The 21,394-nt window shown below is 45.2% G+C and overlaps 1 protein-coding gene across 1 annotated transcript; it reads right to left on the bottom strand.

Moving 5' to 3' along the window:
* Nucleotides 1-3,191: 3,191 nt before the first annotated feature.
* Nucleotides 3,192-21,168, bottom strand: HNRNPH3 (heterogeneous nuclear ribonucleoprotein H3). The gene is made up of 12 exons (XM_068258203.1): nucleotides 21,024-21,168; nucleotides 16,971-17,054; nucleotides 14,370-14,525; nucleotides 14,130-14,273; nucleotides 13,061-13,199; nucleotides 12,502-12,692; nucleotides 9,413-9,499; nucleotides 7,131-7,243; nucleotides 5,511-5,646; nucleotides 5,309-5,419; nucleotides 5,110-5,199; nucleotides 3,192-3,476 (listed from the first exon to the last, which is right to left on the bottom strand). Exons 2-12 carry the CDS (start codon nucleotides 17,047-17,049, stop codon nucleotides 3,394-3,396), a joined length of 1,329 nt encoding a protein of 442 aa, XP_068114304.1. The 5' UTR covers nucleotides 17,050-17,054; nucleotides 21,024-21,168; the 3' UTR covers nucleotides 3,192-3,393.
* Between the last annotated feature and the right edge of the window lie 226 nt (nucleotides 21,169-21,394).

The raw sequence follows: 21,394 nt of genomic DNA, 5'->3' as shown, positions 1-21,394 counted from the left end.
TCCATAACATAGTAAATAAGCAGATCTCAGAGCCTTTAGCTCTATAGGCTACATTTAGACACCATGGTTGATTGTAAAGTAGCATGCACAAGACTGCAGCTTGTACACCCTGCCTAGTGATAAAGTCGCATTTGTGGTTGCTTGTGAGGAGTTCAGTTTGGGCATACAGTTGGCAGTGAAACATGAAAAGTCATCCCACAACATTTGTAGACTATCAGGGGTCCCCAAACTTTTGGGTCAAGGGCCAGGTCAACATACTTCAGACTGTTGAGGGGCCAGAACATGCATATGATGTTTAAAGACATTACATTGAATCTAGGTATAGTTTCCCCCAATCATGCCCGGGGAGAACTCCCTGCAGCAGCCATTCAGTCAAGCGTCACCCAAAGAACTTCTTTGTGCACCAGACAGTGAAGCATACTCAGATGACAACCTGCCGTCCAGTTAGACAGCAGTGTCACCTGATTCAGAATTGGATTGTAAGCCAGCAAATTACTGCTTGCTGGCTTCTTCAGTATGTGGGTGGGTGGTGCCAACACTGCTATTCTATATAAGGACCACCAATATTTAAAGGTGAAGTGGGCCACATCTAAGTTATGCATTTGTGTTTCAAGGCCAGTGAAAAAACCTTGGAGGGGCCACATTCGGGCCGTAGTTTGAGGACCACTGGTCTATATGCACACTACGGCAAAAATTAGGCTACTGGGATAACTGGTAGCATGTACCCAATATTAGAATGAGATATTAAGCATTTTTTTGTCTGCTTGAAGGTTTTAGGTAGCATATGCATAGATCCAGTGTATCCTCCCCCTCTGCTGGGCTGTAATAGCTCTCCCTGCTGAATCTGTACAGGACATTTGAATGCAGGCCGAGGCTGCTCAGTGCTGGGGAAGATCAGAAAGAAACAAAGCAAGATAAATGAGTGGTTTACACTGGGCTCAGCTCTATCTGCTCAGTGCTATGATCTTTCCCAGAACTCAGCTTAACTGCCTGCATCTCCCATAGTGTCAGCAGCGAGGAATACTGTTACACAGCACAGCCTGTAGTATCTGTTGCTCCTTACATTGGGTACATGCTACAAGGGTTATCCCAATATCCTAGTTTTCGCCGTAGTGCCCCTTTAAAGATGTAGGGATGGACAAAATGCAAATTAGGAGTTGATATTGGATTATACAAATACTGTATGCAAATGTATACAACTTGACAATGGACCAATCATATCCAATCAAGGTGGATTTGGACTAATTATCAAGCTGCATAAAATCTAAATTTTGCATCAAATCAGAAATTGCATTTCACTGTCCATCCTCAGACTGCATTTAACCTACCAAATTTTAGTTTTGCACATAACCCTTACCACTGACATGACCCAAAGTAGGAACGGGGCTGAACAAGGAGCGCGAGGGAATCCGCTTTAGGATCCAGGTTTCCCCCCCACTCCAGAGGCAAATATCCACTAGGGACACTTTTTCCTCTAAAAGGTTCACTTTAACCACTTGAGGACCATGGGCCTATACCCTCTAAAGACCAGCCCATTTTTCACAAAATGGGCCACTGACTGCAGCTTTAGGGGCTCGCTGCAGGGCCACACAGCTCAGCACACAAGTGATACCCCCCCCCCCCCCCCCCCTTTGCTCCCCACCAACAGAGCTCTCTGTTGGTGGTGTCTGATCGCTCCCCCACCCCTTTTTTTTTTAAACAAATATTTAATACTTTATTCCCCCCCCCCTCCTTCCCCCAGCCAGCCGATCACTGTTATGTCTCCCTGGGGGTCCCCAGTACAGGGCTGCCATAGATCGCATCGCTGTACGGCTATAAAAGCTGCGATCGTCGCTGGAAAGCTGATAGCGAAGCGGAGATGCGCGCGATCTCCTGCAAATCTCCACCCCAGGACTTCACGCCAATTGGCGTTAGGTGGTCCTGCCGCCTTGATCACACCCATTGGCGTTGGGCGGTCTTTGGGTAGTTAAGACCCTGTAGCCGAAAAAAAAAATCTCTGGGGGTACTTACATCAAGGGGGCGGGCGCAAGCCTCTGGGTCCTAATAAGGCTTCCCCATCCTCTGCAGCTTGGGGGAATACAGCGCTGGGTGCCCCCCGAAAGGCCCTCGACAAATCCTGACAAGGCAGCGCAGGCACAAGTTATTACCTCTCCACGATCCTGTTCAGGCGCACTAGCGGCTCTTTGTTGGGGTAATGTGGAAATAGCCGAACCCAATCGTATCCGCTCTACTGCGCAGACACAAAGGACGCGTGACTGTGCAGACACAAAGGACTCGTGACTGCGCAGTACAGCAGATACTATCGGGTTTAGCTATTTCTGCCTTAACCTTCCTGGCGGTATGATTATTTCCAGATTTTTCAAAAAGCGGTGCAATTTTTTCCACAAGCTTTCAGACCCTAAAAAAAAAAATCATACCGCTTGATAGATCTGTGGCTGTCCTGCACATTCCACACCTCCAATGGATCCAACTTGGGATTACTGCTGAAAGCTGCGGATTTCCGTCCAAGCCTGACTCGGGGTTACCGCTAGGGAGGTTAACTGAAACGCAGAGCCGCTAGTGCGCCTGCGCAGGATCGTGGTAGGTAAAGGTTTACCTTGCTGCTATTCGGGAGGCTGCAGCGCTAGATTGCCAGAACAACAGAGGATGGGGAAGACTTGTTAAGACCTAGAGGCTTCCCCTCTCCTGAGGCAAGTATCCCCCCCCCCCCCCTTTCATTACAGGTTCTCTTTAAAGGACAACTGTAGTGAGAAGAGTATCGGGGCTGCCATATTTATTTCCTTGTAAACAATACCAGTTGCCTGGCAGCCCTGCTGGTGTGCTTGGCTGCAGTAGTGTCTGAATAACATCAGGAATAATCATACATCTAATCTTGTCATTTTGACAATTTCAGAAACACCTGATCTGCTGCACGCTAGTTCAGGGTCTATGGCTAAGTGTATTAAGAGGCAGAGGATCAGCAAGATAACCAGACAACTGGTATTGCTTAAAAGGAAACAAACATGGCAGCCTCCATATCTCTCTTGCTTCAGTTGTCCTTCAAGTTATTGAAAATTTGCAAAGTTTCCAACTGGGCTTAAGTACATGTTTACAAGACAATGGTGATTGGGGGGGGGGGGGGGGGTATACTCAGCCCACTGCTCAACTACCATGGGCCACTTAAGTGAAATGATTTTTAATGAGGAGAGAACTTTGATTATAAAAAAAAATTTATTCAAAGTTAATGTTCGCAAACAAATGAATTTCTACAGTAACAATGTCCACTGTACGCTGTTCACTAAAATTGTTTTAAGATCAACTTTCCTGTACAAATTTTGTACAAGACCTAAACACAAGAAAAATAAACAGAACTAAAAACAGTCTTCCAAGAACTCATTTGAACAAAAATATTTTCTAGTACATTCCACGCCATCCAGTTGTACTCATGCTGTCGTGCTGCCCGAAGTATCCACCACTGTTTCCAGAACTGCCCCTGCCTGTAAAGGGGGAGATTAGGCCATACATTTAGCAACAGAATCACAGCTTACAAAATACACAAAACTGAAAACTGCTGCTGTGTAACAAAACAAAATATATATATGGCTCTCCGATTCCATACAAACTGGTAAACTACATGCTAATCTATTCTATTAGAGTTATGCTGACATTAAAGGGAGACTTAAGCCTGGAATAAAAAAAAAAAAAAAGTTTTACTCACCTGGTTCTTCTACCAGCACTCTGCAGCTGTCCCGTGCCCTCACAGTTATGGATCCTCCTGTCCCCAGCTAGTTTCGTTTTCGGCCGACAGGCTTACTGCGCTGGAGCAGGGCGCTTTTGCTGGCGCGAAGGCAGCTACGCGTGGCCGAGCTACCTTCGCAAAGCTAGCTGGCGGGGGACTGGAGGATACATGAGTGACTGCGAGAGCACGGGACAGCTGCAGGGGGCTGGTGGAAGCCCCAAGGTGAGTAAAAGATTTTTTTACTCCAGGCCCCCTCTTTATTAAGGCTATCTTTTAAACATTGATTAGGCTAATACCTTTAATGACTATCTGTAAATGATTACAGCTCAGCATCGCCAATTGACCATGCAACTTAAAGAGACTGAAGCGAGAATAAATCTCGCTTCAGAGCTCATAGTTAGCAGGGGCATGTGTGCTAAACGGGGGTCCCTTACCCCCCCCGAAATCCCCTCCAGGGATCTCTTCCCGATTGAGGCAGGGCTAACCGCCGCAGCCCTGCCCCACGCGCGTCTGTCAGCGCGTATGTCCGCCACTCCCCCGCCCCTCTCAGTCTTCCTTCACTGAGAGGGGCGGGGGAGAGGTGGCGATGCGCCGCTGATAGACGCGACTGGAGGCAGGGCTGCAGCCGTTAGCCCTGCCTCTAGGAGCAGAAAAATCTACGACCAATTTGGTCGTTGATTTTGCGGGGGGTTTTGGGGGTGAAGGGACCCCCGTTTAGCCGAGGGATAGCGGCGTTTTAGCAGGGGCACACGTGCCCCTGCTAACTATGAGCTCTGAAGCGAGAATTATTCTCGCTTCAGTGTCTCTAAAGGAAAGAGGGAAATGTAAACCAGATTTACTTACCTGGAGCTTCCTTACGCCCGAGGAAGCTTGTGTCCCTCGCTGCAGCTCCGCTTTAAGCGGATTTCCAGGTGTCCCATACATAGCAGCCACCAGCAAGGATGGTAGCTACTGCGCATGTGTGATGCTACGCCGCTGGTGTTCACACTCCTGTTGCAAGGAGCATGCTGCACAGTACTTCTGTGCTCCAGTCAATGGGAGCGTGACCTCGGGCTCGCCGGCTGCTACGGAGGGGACCCTGTGCAACCCGCTGAGAGTGGAGCTGCAGCAAGAGACAGGGTTTCAGGGGATTAAGGAAGCCCCAGGTAAGTAAATCTGGTTTACCTTACTGTATTTTTTCTGATGTTTCCTTTATAGCAAATGTAAATACTATACTTCTAGAGACAGTTTAGCTGAGGAAATAAAAAGAATAAAGATGTCTGTAGCAAGATCGGAAGATTACAAAATGTAATAAGGGACATTGTTGTTGGACTCTAACATCTGCTACAGTACATGGCAAACAGTCTCACCTTCATAACAAGAGCTAAGGCACTAGCTGGAGCTGTGCTTACCGTATCCACTGATACCATCTGGATTTGGATAACATCCACTGTAGTTTCCTGTCATGCCCATTCTGCCAACAGCACCATAACCTGTGCCATCTGGATAAGAAAACCAAAACAAACCGCAATTATTATAAAGTCCAACTAAACACCCAAGGGTGTGTAACTTTACGTATTAGAAGAAGAAAAAAAAAAACTGCCATAATACCTAAGGTGTCTCTGCCATAACATCCCATTCCACCAGCTCCCATTCCACCAGCTCCCATTCCAGCTCCGCCACCAGCTGTTGAGTTCAAGAATAACTCAATGTACCGATGCTCTGAAAGGAGTAAAATACAACACTCAGTATAAAAAAGCCAAACTAAAAACAGCAAAAGTTGAACACAGAAGCAAAATCACAGGCAACGTACGCATATTGTTTTTATCTTTAGACATTGCTGCTACTGCATCTTCATGGGTTGCAAACTCCACATCCGCTTCTCCATTGGCTCTTCCATCTGTTCCAATGTCAATATGAACTCTGATTGGTGTAAGTGGTGAGAAGAACTGAAATGCAAAAAGACAATTTGGTTCCAAATGCTTTCTTCACTCCAGTACTGTGGTTACCCTAGAGCCATTTTAGCGAGAAATTACACATGTGGTGTTAAAGACAACCAAGGCAACATGTGACATGAGATAGACATGTGTATGTACAGTGCCAAGCACACAAATAACTACTCTGTGTTCCCTTTTCTTTCTATGTCTGAAAAAGTTATCAGGTATGCAAAAGTAACAGGTTTTTACCCGGATCAGGACTGGGTCGGACTATTGCAGAACACTCACTGATAAGGAATTAGTCATAAAACACTTTTCTGTCAGCAAATGGCTTCTGAGAGCGGTGTAAAAAAGTTCATAGATTTGAGCACTGGCATACATCAAAGGCATCAAGGTAAAATAATGTAAAAACTAGATTTAAATATAAAATAAAACCATGAAATATTTAAAAAAATAAAAAATTTTTAGGAGAATGAAAGCGATACTATTGATTCTCATCATTTTCACCTTGGATGTCCTTTAACACCTCCTGCTGTATGCGCAAGTGACAAGTTCTAGAATATAGTTGCAAACCAGCATCAAGTTTTATGGCATTTGTAGCTTCAAGTGCACTGAGCACCAGTATACTAACACAATGAACCTCCCCTAAGGCGCCTTTCACACTAAGAGCTGTGCAGTCTTAGGTGACTGACTACACATAGGAGGCAACTGGCAAGGGAACATGAAAGTAAAACTTTCACATTAAAGCGTTCCAGAGCGTTGTTGTAATACCTCCTGAATGTTAAATCGCACAACGCAAGCTTTTTTCCCCATTGGGTAAATTAGAACTAGCAGCGCCGATACGTGCCAAAACATAACTTGAGGTCATGGTTTGTGCATACGTTAGCTAGTGGGAAAGGGCCCTAACAGTATGCTGAAGGGAGGGGCAAGTGCCATTGCTTACCTACAGGGGGCTGCTCGTGTAGCTAACTCCCTGTGAAGGTCACCACCCCTGGCCATACTATCACCTGACTGCATGTGCTCGGCCATAATGCATGCTGGGAGATAAAACATACTACACTACAGCTACACACACACACACACACACACTTTGCCAGAGATCAGCAAAAATAAAAATCCACGAAGTAGGCTCCAGGCACGAGAAGTCATTTTGTTCAGAACATATATTATACCTTTTGGATAAAAGTTAAAGGCTAGTGTGGACCTCCTGTAACATACACAGGAATCATCCACTAGAACTTTCATATGAACATTCCTCTTATACGGATCTCATTTGGGAATGTAAATCCCTGAGTATAGTGGATTGACCAGGGCTCAAATCCCAGCAAGCACCTATTCAGTGAGGAGACATCAGATTCCCTAACACGGCTACTGCCTAAAGAGCATGCACTAGTGGCTGCAGCTCTGGCGCTTTGAGTCCACCAGGAGAAAAAGCATAATATAAGTGTTGTGTCTTATGAGCACTGAAGAAGAGGGGGAGGAAAGAAGATACTTACGTTAGCAATATCGCTCTCTGTTGCACGGAAAGGTAAGCCCCGCATATGAACAAAGTGACCACTGTGAAAGCCTGTGCCAGTATCATTAGCTCCAGGATAACCCTGAGCCATACCTAAAAGTAAGGGAAATTGAGATGTCATACAAATATGTATTAAGAGCATGGAAATTATAACATAATTAGGTACATGGTCTCAATTTACCACACAAACAATACAAATGAGTACTACAGTATCAAACCAGCAGAAACTATACAGTAGGCAATAGAACGTGGTTTAAAGAGACTAACATTAACCACTTCACCACTGAGGGGTTTTACCCCCTGACCACCAGAGCAATTTTCACCTTTCAGCGCTCCTTCCATTCATTCGTCTATAACTTTATTATCACTTATCCCAATGAAATGAACTAGATCTTGTTTTTTTCGCCACCAATTAGGCTCTCTTTAGGTGGGACATTATGCCAAGAATTATTTTTGGGTGGGGGGGGGGGGGTACTCACCTCGGGTGGGGGAAGCCTCGGGATCCTGAGGCTTCCCACGCCGTCCTCTGTCCCACGGGGGTCTCGCTGCAGCCCTCCGAACAGCCGGTGACAGGCCCGACTGACTTCAATATTTACCTTTGCTGGCTCCAGCGGGGGCGATGTGGCTGCTGTCGGCTCAGAAGCAGACGGAAATACCCGATCTCAGTCGGGTCCGCTCTACTGCGCAGGCGCCGGAGACTTGCGCCTGCGCAGTAGAGCGGTCCCGACGGCGATCAGGTATTTCCGCCTACTTCGGAGCCGACAGCAGCCACAGCGCCTGTGCTGGAGCCGGGAAGGTAAATAAATGACGTCACCGCTGTACGGAGGGCTGCAGCGAGACCCCCGAGTAACGGAGGACGGTGTGGAAAGCCTCATTAGGATCATGAGAGAGAGAGAGAGAGAGAGTTTGCAATCAGATGCAATGAAAGTGAGCAAGAGTAACAAGGCCTCGCTCAAAGAAAGCCACCTGCCTTGATATCCAAGTAGTGCCCCAATCGTATTTGGGCAGCATTTATAGGTAACCCAAAGTGAGAGACATGGAATCAAACATTCTCTTAACCTCTTGACGACCAGCTAACGCTGATTGGCGTAAACTGTCTGCGGGTTACCATGGAAACGACCGCTCGATCAAGCGGCCTTTCCATGTCAGTTCACGGACGGTGTCTCCGTGAACAGCCGGAGAGCCGCCGATCGCTGCAAAATGTAAACAAGCGGGGGAAGAAATCCCTGCTGTTTACATCATACGGCGCTGCTGCAGCAGCGCCGTAAGGCAGATCGGCGATCCCCGGCCTCTGAGTGGCCGGGGATCGCCGGCATAAGATAGGCTGAAGCCTATCCTTCAATGCGCAGGACGGAAATCCGTCCTGCGCAGCTCACAGGGAGAGGGAGGGAGCGGGTAAGACGGCGGAGAACGCTGCGGAGGGGAGCTTGAAGAGCCCCCCGCTAAGCAAATGCAGCCCGCGGCGATCAGACCCCCCCCAGCAGGACATCCCCCTACTGGGGAAAAAAAGGGGGGGGTAGTCTGATCGCCCTGCTGCACTCCTGATCGGTGCTGCGGGCTGTAGAGCCCACGCAGCACCGATCACAGAAAAATCCCCTGGTCGGCAAGTGGTTAAACAATGCAAATTGCCTGGTAGTCCCACTTATCCACTTCCTAAAATGCTGGGAATACACGGTACGTTTTTTGCGGCTCGATACTCCCGCCTGATTCGCTTATCTTTTCCCATTGTTCCCTATGCAAAAATTGAGCGCGGAATGGATCAGGCATGTCGGAAATCAATCGAGCCATCTAAATGGCTCAAAAATGTACGGTGTATTCCCGGCATAATACTTTTAGCCATAGACTGACCAAGCATACAGATCAGCTGTTCTGACAAGATTAGCTGCATGTTTGTTTCAGAGATGTGATGCAATCAATGACCAGAAAGATCAGCAGGACTGCCAGGCAACTGGTATTTTTCTTTTTAAACAAAAAAACTGGTATGGTTTCAAAAGGCAATGGACATGGCAGCCTCCATTCGTTTCAACTCAGGTCCCTTTTAAAACCCTTGCATGAGATATGTATAAAAAGCTTACCGTATACTACAGTAGTACAATCTGTCAATATTTTTTACTGTACTAGGACATTAGTGTCCTCCCCCAAACCCTTTTAGCCAGGTGCTGCGGAGGGCTCTCCTATCCACAGCACATGCAGAGGAAGAGCATTTTAAAGACAAACCGTACATCACTAACCCACAACATGACAAACAAAAATCTCACCAACCTCTGCCTTCTCTAAGCCGGTCATCAAATCCATCGGTGCCATAGCCAAAGTTGTTATAACCACTGTACTCATCAAATCCACCATAGCCTAGAAACACAATTTTAAAAAAGGTAATGTTAAGATTGAGATTGAAACACTGTTCAATACATGTGCGGCCAAAAATGCAGAATTGGCAAATTCAATGTACAAGAGTGACTATTAGAATCTGTGCGTTTACCTACCTAAGGAGAGGGAAGGCTCTGGGTTCTATAGAACCCCCCATCCCCCCTGTTTAAGTCTCCTGATGCACGAGGCTTTGGAAGTCTTCAGGAGCCAAAGTCCTTCCGAAGTCCACCCAAATCGGGAGTGCAGTCTCCGACCGGTTGATCAGAGACTGCTACTGGGGGGGGGGGGGCAGTGCAGGAACTATACAGTATGAGGACGACCAGGAAGGCTCTATAGCAGGGGTCCCCAAACGTTTTGGGTCGAGGGCCGGGTCAACATACTCCAGACTGCTGGGGGGCCGGAGTATACATAAAATGAAGTCTATGCGGGCCAGACAGTGAAGCATACCCAGGTGACAACGTGAAGTCCAATTGGACAGCAGTGTCTCCAGATGTGGAATTTGATTGTAACCCAGCAAACTTACTGCTTTCTGGCTTCCAGGCTGGTACCAGCACTGCTATTCTCTATGTGGACCAACAATATTTAATGTAGTTGACCGCATCTATAAGGTAGGGGTGTGTGCGTGTGTGAGAGAAAAGCCTCAGGGGGCTGCATTCGGCCCATGGGCCTTAGTTTGAGGACCACTGCTCTATAGGACCCAGAGCCTTCCCTCTTTTTCCCCCACTTCAGACTCCCTTTAAAGGGAATGTCCAAGCAAAATAAAAAAAATGAGTTTCACTTACCTGGGGCTTCTACCAGCCCCATGCAGCCATCCTGTGCCCTCGTAGTCACTCACTGCTGCTCCGGTCCCCCGCTGGCAGCTTGCCGACCTCGGAGGTCGGCGGGACGCATTGCGTACATTTTTACGCATTCCTGCTAGTGCAGGAACATTAACACATACATTTTACGCATTACTGGTTCAATGCGTAAAAATGTACGCATTGAACCAGTAACACGTAAAAATGTATGTGTTAATGTTCCTGCACTAGCGGGAATGCGTAAAAATGTACGCAATGCGTCCAGCCGACCTCCGAGGTCGGCAAGCTGCCAGCAGGGGACTGGAGCAGCAGTGAGTGACTACGAGGGCACAGGATGGCTGCATGGGGCTGGGAGAGGCCCCAGGTAAGTGAAACTTTTTTATTTTGCTTGAACCTTCCCTTTAAGCCAAAATCCAGTTTTTAATTCAGGATACTGGAGATCCTGTTCTGATTTTACTGCTGTCAGCATCCCTATCTGGGAAATTGCCGCATTTGTTGCCAGAGTTGCGATTACCAACTGGATGTAAATAGTCTAAATTCAAAAAGTATTATGAAAATCAAGAAGTCTGGGCACTGTCCATAAGTTGCAGCTTTACTTTACATATGTGTCAGCAAACAAAAGTCCATGGCGGCAGATGCTGACATTGTAAATCAAGATAAGTGCGGGAGTTGGGTGCAAGGGCGGCGAGTGGATGAGGCACAAACCCTGTCTTGCTTTGCAGGAATGCTTGCAGGTGGGACAACATGGGTTACACACTAAGGTTATGCAGCTTAAAGTGGACCTGAACTCAGGTAATAACCTTTAAACAAAACCATTTGTTACACCCGATACAAAACCTCAACTCAGGCCTGGTGCACACCAAAAACCGCTAGCAGATCCGCAAAATGCTAGCGGTTTTTGAAACTCCTTTTCTTATTTTTATGAAGCGTTTCACTTAGCGTTTTGCGTTTATAGGTAGAGTTTGTGTAGATTTCATATATTGTTACAGTAAAGCTGTTACTGAACAGCTTCTGTAACAAAAACGCCTGCAAAACTGCTCTCAACTGACTGACGTTTTTCAGAGCGGTTTGTGTTTTTTTTTTTTGTGTGTTTTTCCTATACGTTACATTGGAGGCAGAAACGCCTCCGAAATCCAAAAAATGCCTTAGCCCGGGAGTATGCGTTTCAGCAAAACTCCTCCTGCTCTGGTGTGAACCAACCCATTGAAATACATTACCCTAGCGCAGTGGTTACCAAACTTTTTTGGGTGAAGGCACCCTTGATGGCTTTGAATTTTTCTCAAGGCACCCCTCTGCAAAAACAACTACCGAAATGCCGTTATGACCTTTATCAGGCGATGACCCGATCCAAGTAGCTAGTGATGCTTATTAGACACCATGATTCCTCTTATGTTCAACTTCAGCCATGGTTGCGGGGACTAAAAGTTAACTAGCAGGTAATGCAGCCACATTGTATATCAATGCGCAGGTGCATTATCTGATGGTATTACATAGAGGATGGGGATGCATGCCGAGGCACCCCTGAAAGGTGCGAGGCGCACCAGGGTGCCGGCGGCACCCAGTTTGAGAACCCCTGCCCTTGCGTTTCCATAGCCGCAATCGGCTGTAAAAACGTGACAAAAGCCACTCGGTGTGCACCAACCCTAAGGGCCCTATTCCACTAGCAATCGCTAGCGTTCACGCTGAACGCTAGCGACTGCTGAATCGCAATTACCGGCGATTCCCCGACGTTCGCGGCCGCGATTTTGCTATGCACAGCAAAATCGCGGCAAATATCGCTCCGCCGCGCGTTCGCGGCAAAAACGAATCGCGGTAGTGGAAATGACCTACCGCGATTCCTATGTTAAAAAGCAAACCGTAGCGATTGTAAAATCGCTAGCGGTTTGCGATTCAGCCAGCGAGGGCCCTGAATCTGCATTTTTTCCACTTCCCGATTCATGGAAGCAGACACATTAACCGCCTGTGCTTTTCAGGGGCCTTATCTGCCATAGGCAGTCATGTGACAATGGGAAAAGATTAGATTACAAACTTGTGACTCGACACAAATGAGGGGAAATTAAACAGGCTAAACTATCTACATACTGGGTGCATTCCTCAATGTCTAAAGTGGACCTGAACTCTTGCACAGGACTGAAGAAATACATAAAGCATATGTTATTGCAAATTTATCGCCAATAAAGTACTTACCACCTGCATATCCTCCACCACCACCACCACGCATACGGTCATACATGTTACCACGACCAGCTCCATAGTAAGCTCCACGGCCACCACCCATTGGTCTGTCATAAGGACCCGGGCGCTGCCCGATCATTCGTCGGGGTGGATCATAAGATGATCGGATTTCAGTTCTGCTACTTTTAAATATTTCAATGTATCTATACAGTCATTTTAAAAGAAAATAGTGTCAGTATGCATGCAAAACACAATGAATACCTAACTAAAATTAAAAACCAGTGGCACAACAATATAAAGCAATAAAAGGAATTTGAACAATCAGGTTTCAAAAGCTCAGAAAATGTAAAGTTGATTTTGAAAGAAAGCATTTGAAGAAAAGATACACAATTGGCACTGTTTTTATTGGCTGCAATAGGAAAAAAAACAAAAAAAAAAACAAACAAAAAGGAAAAAAAATAAATAAAAGAAATGCACGTTTAAAATCAGAACCCCCTCCCACCACCATGAAGCCCCAAAATAAAAAAAGGAACAAAAACAGAAATAACTGTCCCGTTCTGTCCATCCCCACCTGTGCCCTATTCTCTCCTTGTGTTTCCCCAGAGCCTTTTCTGCTATCTCCTTTGAAGCAAACTGTACGAAGGCCTCCCCTGTGCTTCGCCCCTGGTAGTCCACCGTCAATGTTATCCCATTTGGCACGATTCTCAACCCTTCAACCCAAGGACAAATAACCCCATCAGGGGAACAGTGTTAAAGGCTGAAACAAACCCATCTTAACAATACTAACAACTTTATCAAATAAAAAATCCTAAAGCCTAACAGCAGCTCACACATTACAAACTACAGATTTACCCCACCACCCCGCAATGTTAACATAACTATATTATCAATATACCAACTGTAAACATTTATATAGTTAACTAGACTAGAAAAGACCACACCCAAACTACAAGCTGGTGTACATAAAGCCATAAAAACATTTACAAAGTATGTGGTGTCAGATTACCAGAACTGAAGCCATTTGAGAAAAGGTTAACTACTTGCGGACCGCAAGGGCTTTGGCCCCTTAAAGCGCAGATTTTTTTTAATTTGCACTTACTGATCATTGTGATTGGCTCACGGTGATCAGGAGCCAATTAATGGCTCCTGAACAAGGCACAGAACTCAACTTGTCTTTAGACAGTCAAATTTTGTGCCGGTGGGGACGCACTATCGTGTCCTGAGCAAAGGATCGGATGGTGTTACAACTCTGTCGCATCAGGCTTAGGCAGCCACTAGGACGGCGTAGTTTTAACTGCGGCTGGTGCTTAACTGGTAAGGAAGCTCATCTAAAAAACAGCAGACTTCACAATATTTAAGTGAAGCTTACTGCATTCCATATTCTCTAAAATAAAATGCTACAAAAGAAAAACCGTGATCTCAAGTGTCTCATTGTGTCAACTACGCAAATTTTCATTTGTAAATGTTAACAATGGCCGACTTATGGTGCAACTCATGTTTTAGGCTGAATGGTCCAATATATTAAAGTTTAAAAACTGGATATTACTTCTAAATTAAGAGCAGCTGTCTTTAGGCTGTAGCTATTATGTATTTCTGAATTCCCAAGCTTAAATACATAAAAGTTAAAGAACTACAAGTACCTGAGAAAAACTGAACAATTTCCTCTTTGCTGCAACCAAAGGGTAACCCGCGAAGCCTGACTGTTCCGTCAGTGGAAGAGTCAGAATCACCAGCATTGCTGTGCTTTAAGACCCATTCCATCTCTGTATTGTTTGACTTGAAAACTGCAACGGCATGAAAATGTGATCAAACCACTTTTGCACTGTAAGCGCCAAAAGTTTACAATAAAGACAAAAAGGCAAACATTGACAAAGTCCTACCTTCAATATATCTGTGGCCCATATATTTGCGGTCTTTTTCAAGTGACTTTTTAAGATCATCCTCAGTGTCCAGAACGATGAAGGCTTCGCCGCTAGGACGACCTTCTTTAGACATTGTGAAATGAATGCCACCAACCCCATCAGCAATAGAGCATTCTGAAAAAGTAAAACGTTTGTTTTTTTTGCAGTGAGACACGGTAGGTAAATCATGATGTAACAGGTTACTGTGATCTGTATATGACAGCTGTACAAGTAAACCAAGAATAATTTGAAATTCAAAGGGCTGCCACTTTCTGATTGCATAGCCTGCTGCTTATTACTCGTACCGGGTTTCATTTATTCTTAAAAAAAAAAAAAAAAAAAGTCAACCTGACAAATTTGAGCTACTTAAAAACAATAGACTGCTCAACTTGAAGAATCAACAAACACTCCTTTTCTTTAGCTCAGGATGACAAATTAAAAACGGAGTGCTAAAATGTATTACCTTTACTACCAAAGATGCAGTGATAGCCCTAACAATTGCCAGTTTAGGAAAAACTACATTGGTAACCCCCCCTTTTTTGTCAGAGGAACCTGTCTGCTCTCATCTCTTATGCAGGTACACTATGCAATTTTCAGACAGATTTACTGTCAGATTGATTTTTTCCAACAGGTCCAATCTGATTTCTGATTAATTTTCCATATAAGTGAACGGAAAATCGATCCGAAATAAGATCTGTCGCAAATGATCTGACAGTAAAACGGGCCGAAAAGGGCACCGTGTGTACCTACCACTAGTCTTAGAATGAAGAGTTTGCACCTTGTCCTGAAGGTGTGTACACATGCACAATTACTGTCACCCACAGGGATCAGACTTCAAGACTCTGTAACAATTTTTTCAGCCTTAGTTCTTCTATCCTATAAGTTCCTATGCCTGTTCTAATGTGCTGGGGCTTACTGCAGCCTTTCCTAATTACACTGTCTCTGTAATAAATCAATGTATCTTTCCCCTGTCGTGTCTGTCGGGCTAAGGCTTTGAATGTGTGGAATGTGCAGGGCTGCTTGTCATTGGATAGAAGCGATACACACCCTCTGCAGGCCCCCTGCACACTCGAATGACTCACACACTCTGTATATGTGAGCCTATTAGGAGCTGGTTAGTTTGTTTGTAAACACTGCTGCAATCCTGGCTTGTAATTAACAGTTTTAGGCAGAGAGTGGCAGAAACAGCACAGAGGGGCACAGGAGAAAATAAGGAATAGAATGGTATGCTTTTTATTGTAAGAATATTAGAGTACAGATTCTCTTTAAGCCCTCGGGTGACAACTGGGGCAGAGTACTGTATAGACATGTCACTAAGCTATAGGCTAGCAAAGTGTTCTGTTGCTATGGAAAAGCGAGGTACATCAGTGCAGCTTCAAGTTGCAAGAGTAAAAAGAACACAGCTTTTGGCCAAGACTTTCCGGATTTCTGAGGGGGGGGTGGGGGAATGCATCAAGGAATATTATACATATACTAGATTCTCTGCAGTAGCTGCCGAAACAAAAAGGTGCAAGGCAAACTGTTTGGTTTACAATCTGTACCTACTGCCTTTGCCTGTTAAACTGCATACAAACCACAAAGGCAGACGCTGAGGAATGTATCTTGTACTGCATTCAACAATAGTAGATCCAGAACCCACTTTTGTTGTTCCCTTGCATGCTCATAATAAAGAGTACCTCACATTAAAGTGCACAGTAAACTAATGTTTGGAATCCTGTTGACATCTTCAGAGAGTTTCTGGCTATTATCCTCCTATTTGACTGCTGTACACCTGCAGAATGCCAGGTTGCCACTTCTTACATATATAATTTTGAACACTGGAACAGGCACACAGAAATAAAAACCTGATATGCATACTGGTTCTGGTGCAGCGTCTCAGTGTACAGAGGTGCCTACAAATTAGGCCTGAACGATTTTAGGAAAAAATTGAATTGAGCGATTTCTGTCCGAAATTGCGATTTTGATTCACGATTTTCTCCAAATCAAGCTTTGTGCCCCGTCTCTGCCGGTTTGTTGCCCCTCTGCCCTCCTGTCTCTCTTCCAACACGAGTCCAGCGATGCCCGTCTAACCACGTCGCCTCCTGCAGGCTCTAATGCACGGAATACTTCCTGTATATCATGTGACATACAGGAACCCGGAGCTTTGACAAGCACAAGAGCTGGAGGACGGACAGCGTTGGACTTGTGCGGAAGGTATGTCCAATGCTGCGGGCCGCAAGCGCTGGGACTTTGGGTAAGTTTGAAGCCTCTTCTTCAAACTTCCCCACGTGGAAATGACGTGATCACGATAATCGCCGCTTTGACGATTCCGAAATTGGCATCTTGGTGATGACGATTTCGGTTTAAATTCGATTTATCTTTCAGGCCTACTACAAATCCAATCAATAAGCACCAGAAATTGATATAGGGAAGATGGAATCATGCATATGTAAACAATGTTAAATTGTGTGCTGCAGTACAAGCACAAAATGTGAAAAAGTTGTGTCAGATCAAGAGCACACTTTCACTGCCTAAAGATGCAGGTCAAGTTAATGAAGTGAAGAATACTTTGGAAGAGAAATTAATAGAATGTGTTCTTACCGGAGAAAAACTCCAACACCTCCTCCCGAGTGCAGGACCATGGCAAGCCACGGACTCTCACAATGCATTCGTCTGCCATGGTTTCTGGTGGGGAGAAAAGACATTTTAGCTCCACTCTATTCTTTACAGTTAAGTAGGTTTTATTATTGCAAAATACCCACTGGGGGAAGAAAATAAAAAAAAAAAAAAAAAAAAGCTAATTTCCAAACAAAAAAAACAAAAAAAAAAGTTATGTTAAAGTTAACATGATTTCTCTTTTCTAGAAGATCCAAATATCCAGTTACTAGGAAATAAGTTTTTGCCTTTATAGTACCATAGCAACTAGTACACATGACTGCAAAATACCAGTTTATCTGGTCTTGAGTACTCTTTGTCAAACAGTATAAAAAGAAAATGCCATTAACACTTTACCCACCAACTAAAAAAAAAAAACTGTTCCCAAGGGGAGGGGGGAGTCTATGCACCTTCAAAACTCATGTATACTAAAGGCATTAAAAGCCACAGCAACTTCATCACTGTAGATTTACTCATTCTACACTGAAGATAAATCCAACTTAAAAGGGAACCTGAAGAGAGATGTATAGAGGCTGACATTTATTTCCTTTTAAATAATACCAGTTGCCTGGCAGATCTGCAGATAATCTGCCTCATACTTTTTAACCATAGACCATGAACAAGCGATCAGATCAGATGTTTGACCCAAAAAAAAAAAAAAAAATCTGACTACATTAGCTGCATGCTTGTTTGGGTGTGTGATTCAGACACTGATGCCAGAATGCTCAGGAGCACTGCCAGGCAACTAGTATTGTTTAAAATGAAAAATACAGCAGCCTTTAAATACCTCTCACTTTAGTTTCCATTTAATACCACCTTAAAGTATGGTTTTAAATACAGTATTTGGCACCACAGCATGTACATCAACTACTATAGTAATAGAATATTTATTACAGAAAGTCTTGCTTGAAAGAGCATTACATACACACGGGAATACAAAAAAAAAAAAAAACTTCAGCGACTAAAGTGAGGTTCTCTTTCAAAATTGGTCCTTAACCTACAAACTTAAAAAAAATCCCAAAATGCAAACAACCTTAAAAAACAAAATACCACACACACAAACCTCAACTCACAATTGTAGGATAACCCCTCGCTTACTAAGAACTTTCCTAAAACACCATACCTTAATTTCCTTGGTTACTACCCTTCTGCCAGGAGTCTATTGTACAGGTCCTAAGTTGACCCCCTAATGAGCTGTACAGATGGTCACTGAAATGCAAAATAATATAGGTCTGCATACATGTAAATAGTATGCAGTTTGCATTTGGGCCAATCCTTTTCAGCAGGAAGTGAATCTGGCTGGCCCAATGGGAAGCTGCATACTATTTACATACAAGCCAGGTTTGCATCTCAATGACCATTCTACTAAGCAGGAAGTTGGCCTTTGCCTTGAAGTTGAACCCAACTACTCACCTTCAGGACTACTGGCAACATACTAAAATTAATATATGGCAAGTAAAAAAGTAATTCAGTGGAGAAGGTTTTAATGAGCTTCCTGGGGTATGTTTAGCCATGCCCCAGGAAGCTAGCAAGCATGAGCGGCGCACCCACCACATTTACGCTGCAGCGATTGGTGAATGAGAACAAGTGTTCTGAGCCAATAGCCCTGTCTGGAATGAATAGTCATGACCACTATGATCCAGTTTCAATAAGCCTTTCCTGAGTTTGCTCACAGAAACAGTTTCTGCCTCGTCACCGGTTGTTCTGATGCCTGCCAGCAAGGTAAAAAGTATATACTTACAATTTTTTACGCTACTTTAGGGGACCCAACACAAAACCTCCTAGGGAACAGTACTCCAATCGCAACATCCTCTACAGCCCATCAGCTTGAGTAGGTGCTTTCCACCCAATCACATTAGCAGAATTCTGTGAGATTTCCAGCTGGATACCCTAAACTGGTGACTTTTTCCTCCCATCATTTGCCTACTTTGAAATGCTTTTTCACTTGATAAATGCTAAAAACAAAATATTTCTACAGAAAACTGATACAAACTATTAGAAAAAACATAACATACTGAACATCTATACAGAGATGGCAACCCAAAACATTAAGAACTCTACTTGGCGTGCATAACACCTACGATCTCAAAACATACCCTCAATTCAGACATTATCAATGATCACTGGGGTACCACAGAAAAGATCACCCCAGAACACATGCACTATTCTGACTCTTGGACAAGGAAATAAGACAAGCTAAAACGTGCCCAATAATGATACAGCCTTGACTGTACAATCTTACCACTTCAATGTAATATGAGGGACTCACTTCTAAATAAAACGGATGTTTACTTCAGAAGGCAAAGCCTCAGTCCTAATGAGAGACTTCCCTCACCCTCAGTAAGCCCAATCCAGCACTGACACCCCCAATAACAGTTGTCGGCCTGCCTAAGCACACTAGTGGCTTTCTGCTTGGGCAAATATAGCAGAGCCCAGGGTCCGCTCTACTGTGCAGATGACTCGCACCAGCACATTAGAGCAGACCTAATCAGGCTCAACTATCTGGCGGAGCACAGCAGAAAGCAGCTAGTGCGCCTACGAGCTCTTGTTGGACATAGCCCACTGTTGAGACAGTGACAATAGAGAGCGTCTTTAGGTCCCAGAGTCTTTCCCACAAGGGGCACTTAAAGTATTAATTCAAAGTATATTCGGGTTAGGCCTTGTTTACACTTAATCAGTTGCTCTCAGTTATAACTGAAAGGACAACTGATTTTCAAAGTAATGGCCCAGTTCACACTTAAGGTGTTTTAACAGAAATCTTTTTCACAGTGCACTGCTATGGAGAAGAAAAAACATGTACCAACTTATGTGTAAACAAGGCCTTAAAGGATACCCGATGTACAGTGCCTAGCACACAAATAACAATGCCGACTCAGACAGGAAGTGACTACAGTGTGACCCTCACTGATAAGAAATTCCAGCTATAAAACACTTTCCTAGCAGAAAATGGCTTCTGAGAGCAAGAAAGAGGTAAAAAAGGTAATTTCTGATCAGTGAGGGCCATACTGTAGTCACTTCCTGACTGAGTCAGCCACTTACATGCCTGATATTTAACTCTTTCAGACAGAGAAAAAAAAAACGAACAGCCTAGTTAGGCAAGTCTCCCTAACACTGCTACTGCCTATAGAGCTCGTCCTAGTAGCTACAGCTCTGGTGCTTTAAGTCCGCCAGGAGAAAAGTGCAATATAAATGTTGTCTTTTGTCTAGTTATTTGTGTGCTTGGCACTGTACATACACATGTCTATCTCATGTTACTTCAAGTATCCTTTAAGCTACTACATTAGTAAGATTGTATAATCAGTAGGCCCCTTCATACAGCTGGGTCCCCCTTCATGCAGCTGGGTCTACCAACAGATAAATGTGCTAATAAAGCCTCTATATATGGTACCAGACACCATTCTCTAGAGAGAAACAGATTCAATGAGAGCTCAATGCAGCTTAGCACACATGCAAATTCAATGGAGAGCTTCCTACGGTTTCAATGGAGAGAGCACTTCCTATGTTGCCAGTAAGCGCTATTCAATCAAGCAATTCCTCGCAGTACAAATAACACGTCTGGTCCCGTGTTGTGTGTAGCGCGGTCACCCTGTGCCCAGCATTGTACATGAGGCACCAGCACTGCAGCTCCGCACACCTCACGGGACAACAGCGGCCACTGGTGACGCCTCCCGCCGCCGCTCAGCCAGCCCCGCACATTACACGGCGCCCCGCCGGAGGGAGCTTCCGGGCTGCCCATTCTGATATTGCACGGCCTCCCCGCGCACACGCCGCCTGTCCTCACATCCCCGGCTATTGTGTCAGCCGCAACCACAAAATGGCGGCCGAGGCGGCAGCACAGTTTCCATACAGAAAGCAGCTCACGTCCGCAGCGCTCCTCACTAGCAGCAGCCCGCCATTTCCAGCCGCCGCTGAACGCAGCGCTCCCCGCGCGCCCGGCCGCCGCCGCCCCACCCCCGGGATTCACCGTCCAGCTCCCAATCCCTGCCGAGACCGCCTTACCTGATGTGTGCGAAGAACAGAGGACGCACGAGTGAGAGCGTAGCGACGGCTGGGCACTCCTTTCATACACACACCACTCGTGTGGAGAGACGTGCTGACGTCACCACCACAGTTTCGCCCTGAGCGCGGGAACACACGGAAAAGGAAGTGGTGCAGGGTTTGCTTATCGGCCTGTGTTGCTCAATCTCTTCCTGCGCATGCGCATTACTTACTGAATAGATTAGCTGGTGCTGTGATGACGCCGCCACAGTCATGTACAGTTACAGGGCGGCAGGATATAATGGGGGCGCTGTTAACAGTTTTACTATAATGTCCACAGATTGCTTAGCCATTGTCCCCCCTACCCCAACCCCCTACCATGTCCCCCTTTT

This window comes from Hyperolius riggenbachi, chromosome 10 (assembly GCF_040937935.1).
Source record: "Hyperolius riggenbachi isolate aHypRig1 chromosome 10, aHypRig1.pri, whole genome shotgun sequence".
In the NCBI taxonomy this organism is placed as follows: domain Eukaryota; kingdom Metazoa; phylum Chordata; class Amphibia; order Anura; family Hyperoliidae; genus Hyperolius; species Hyperolius riggenbachi.
The sequence above is the reverse complement of the archived record's forward strand: the minus strand, read 5'-3'. Positions and strand labels throughout refer to the sequence as shown.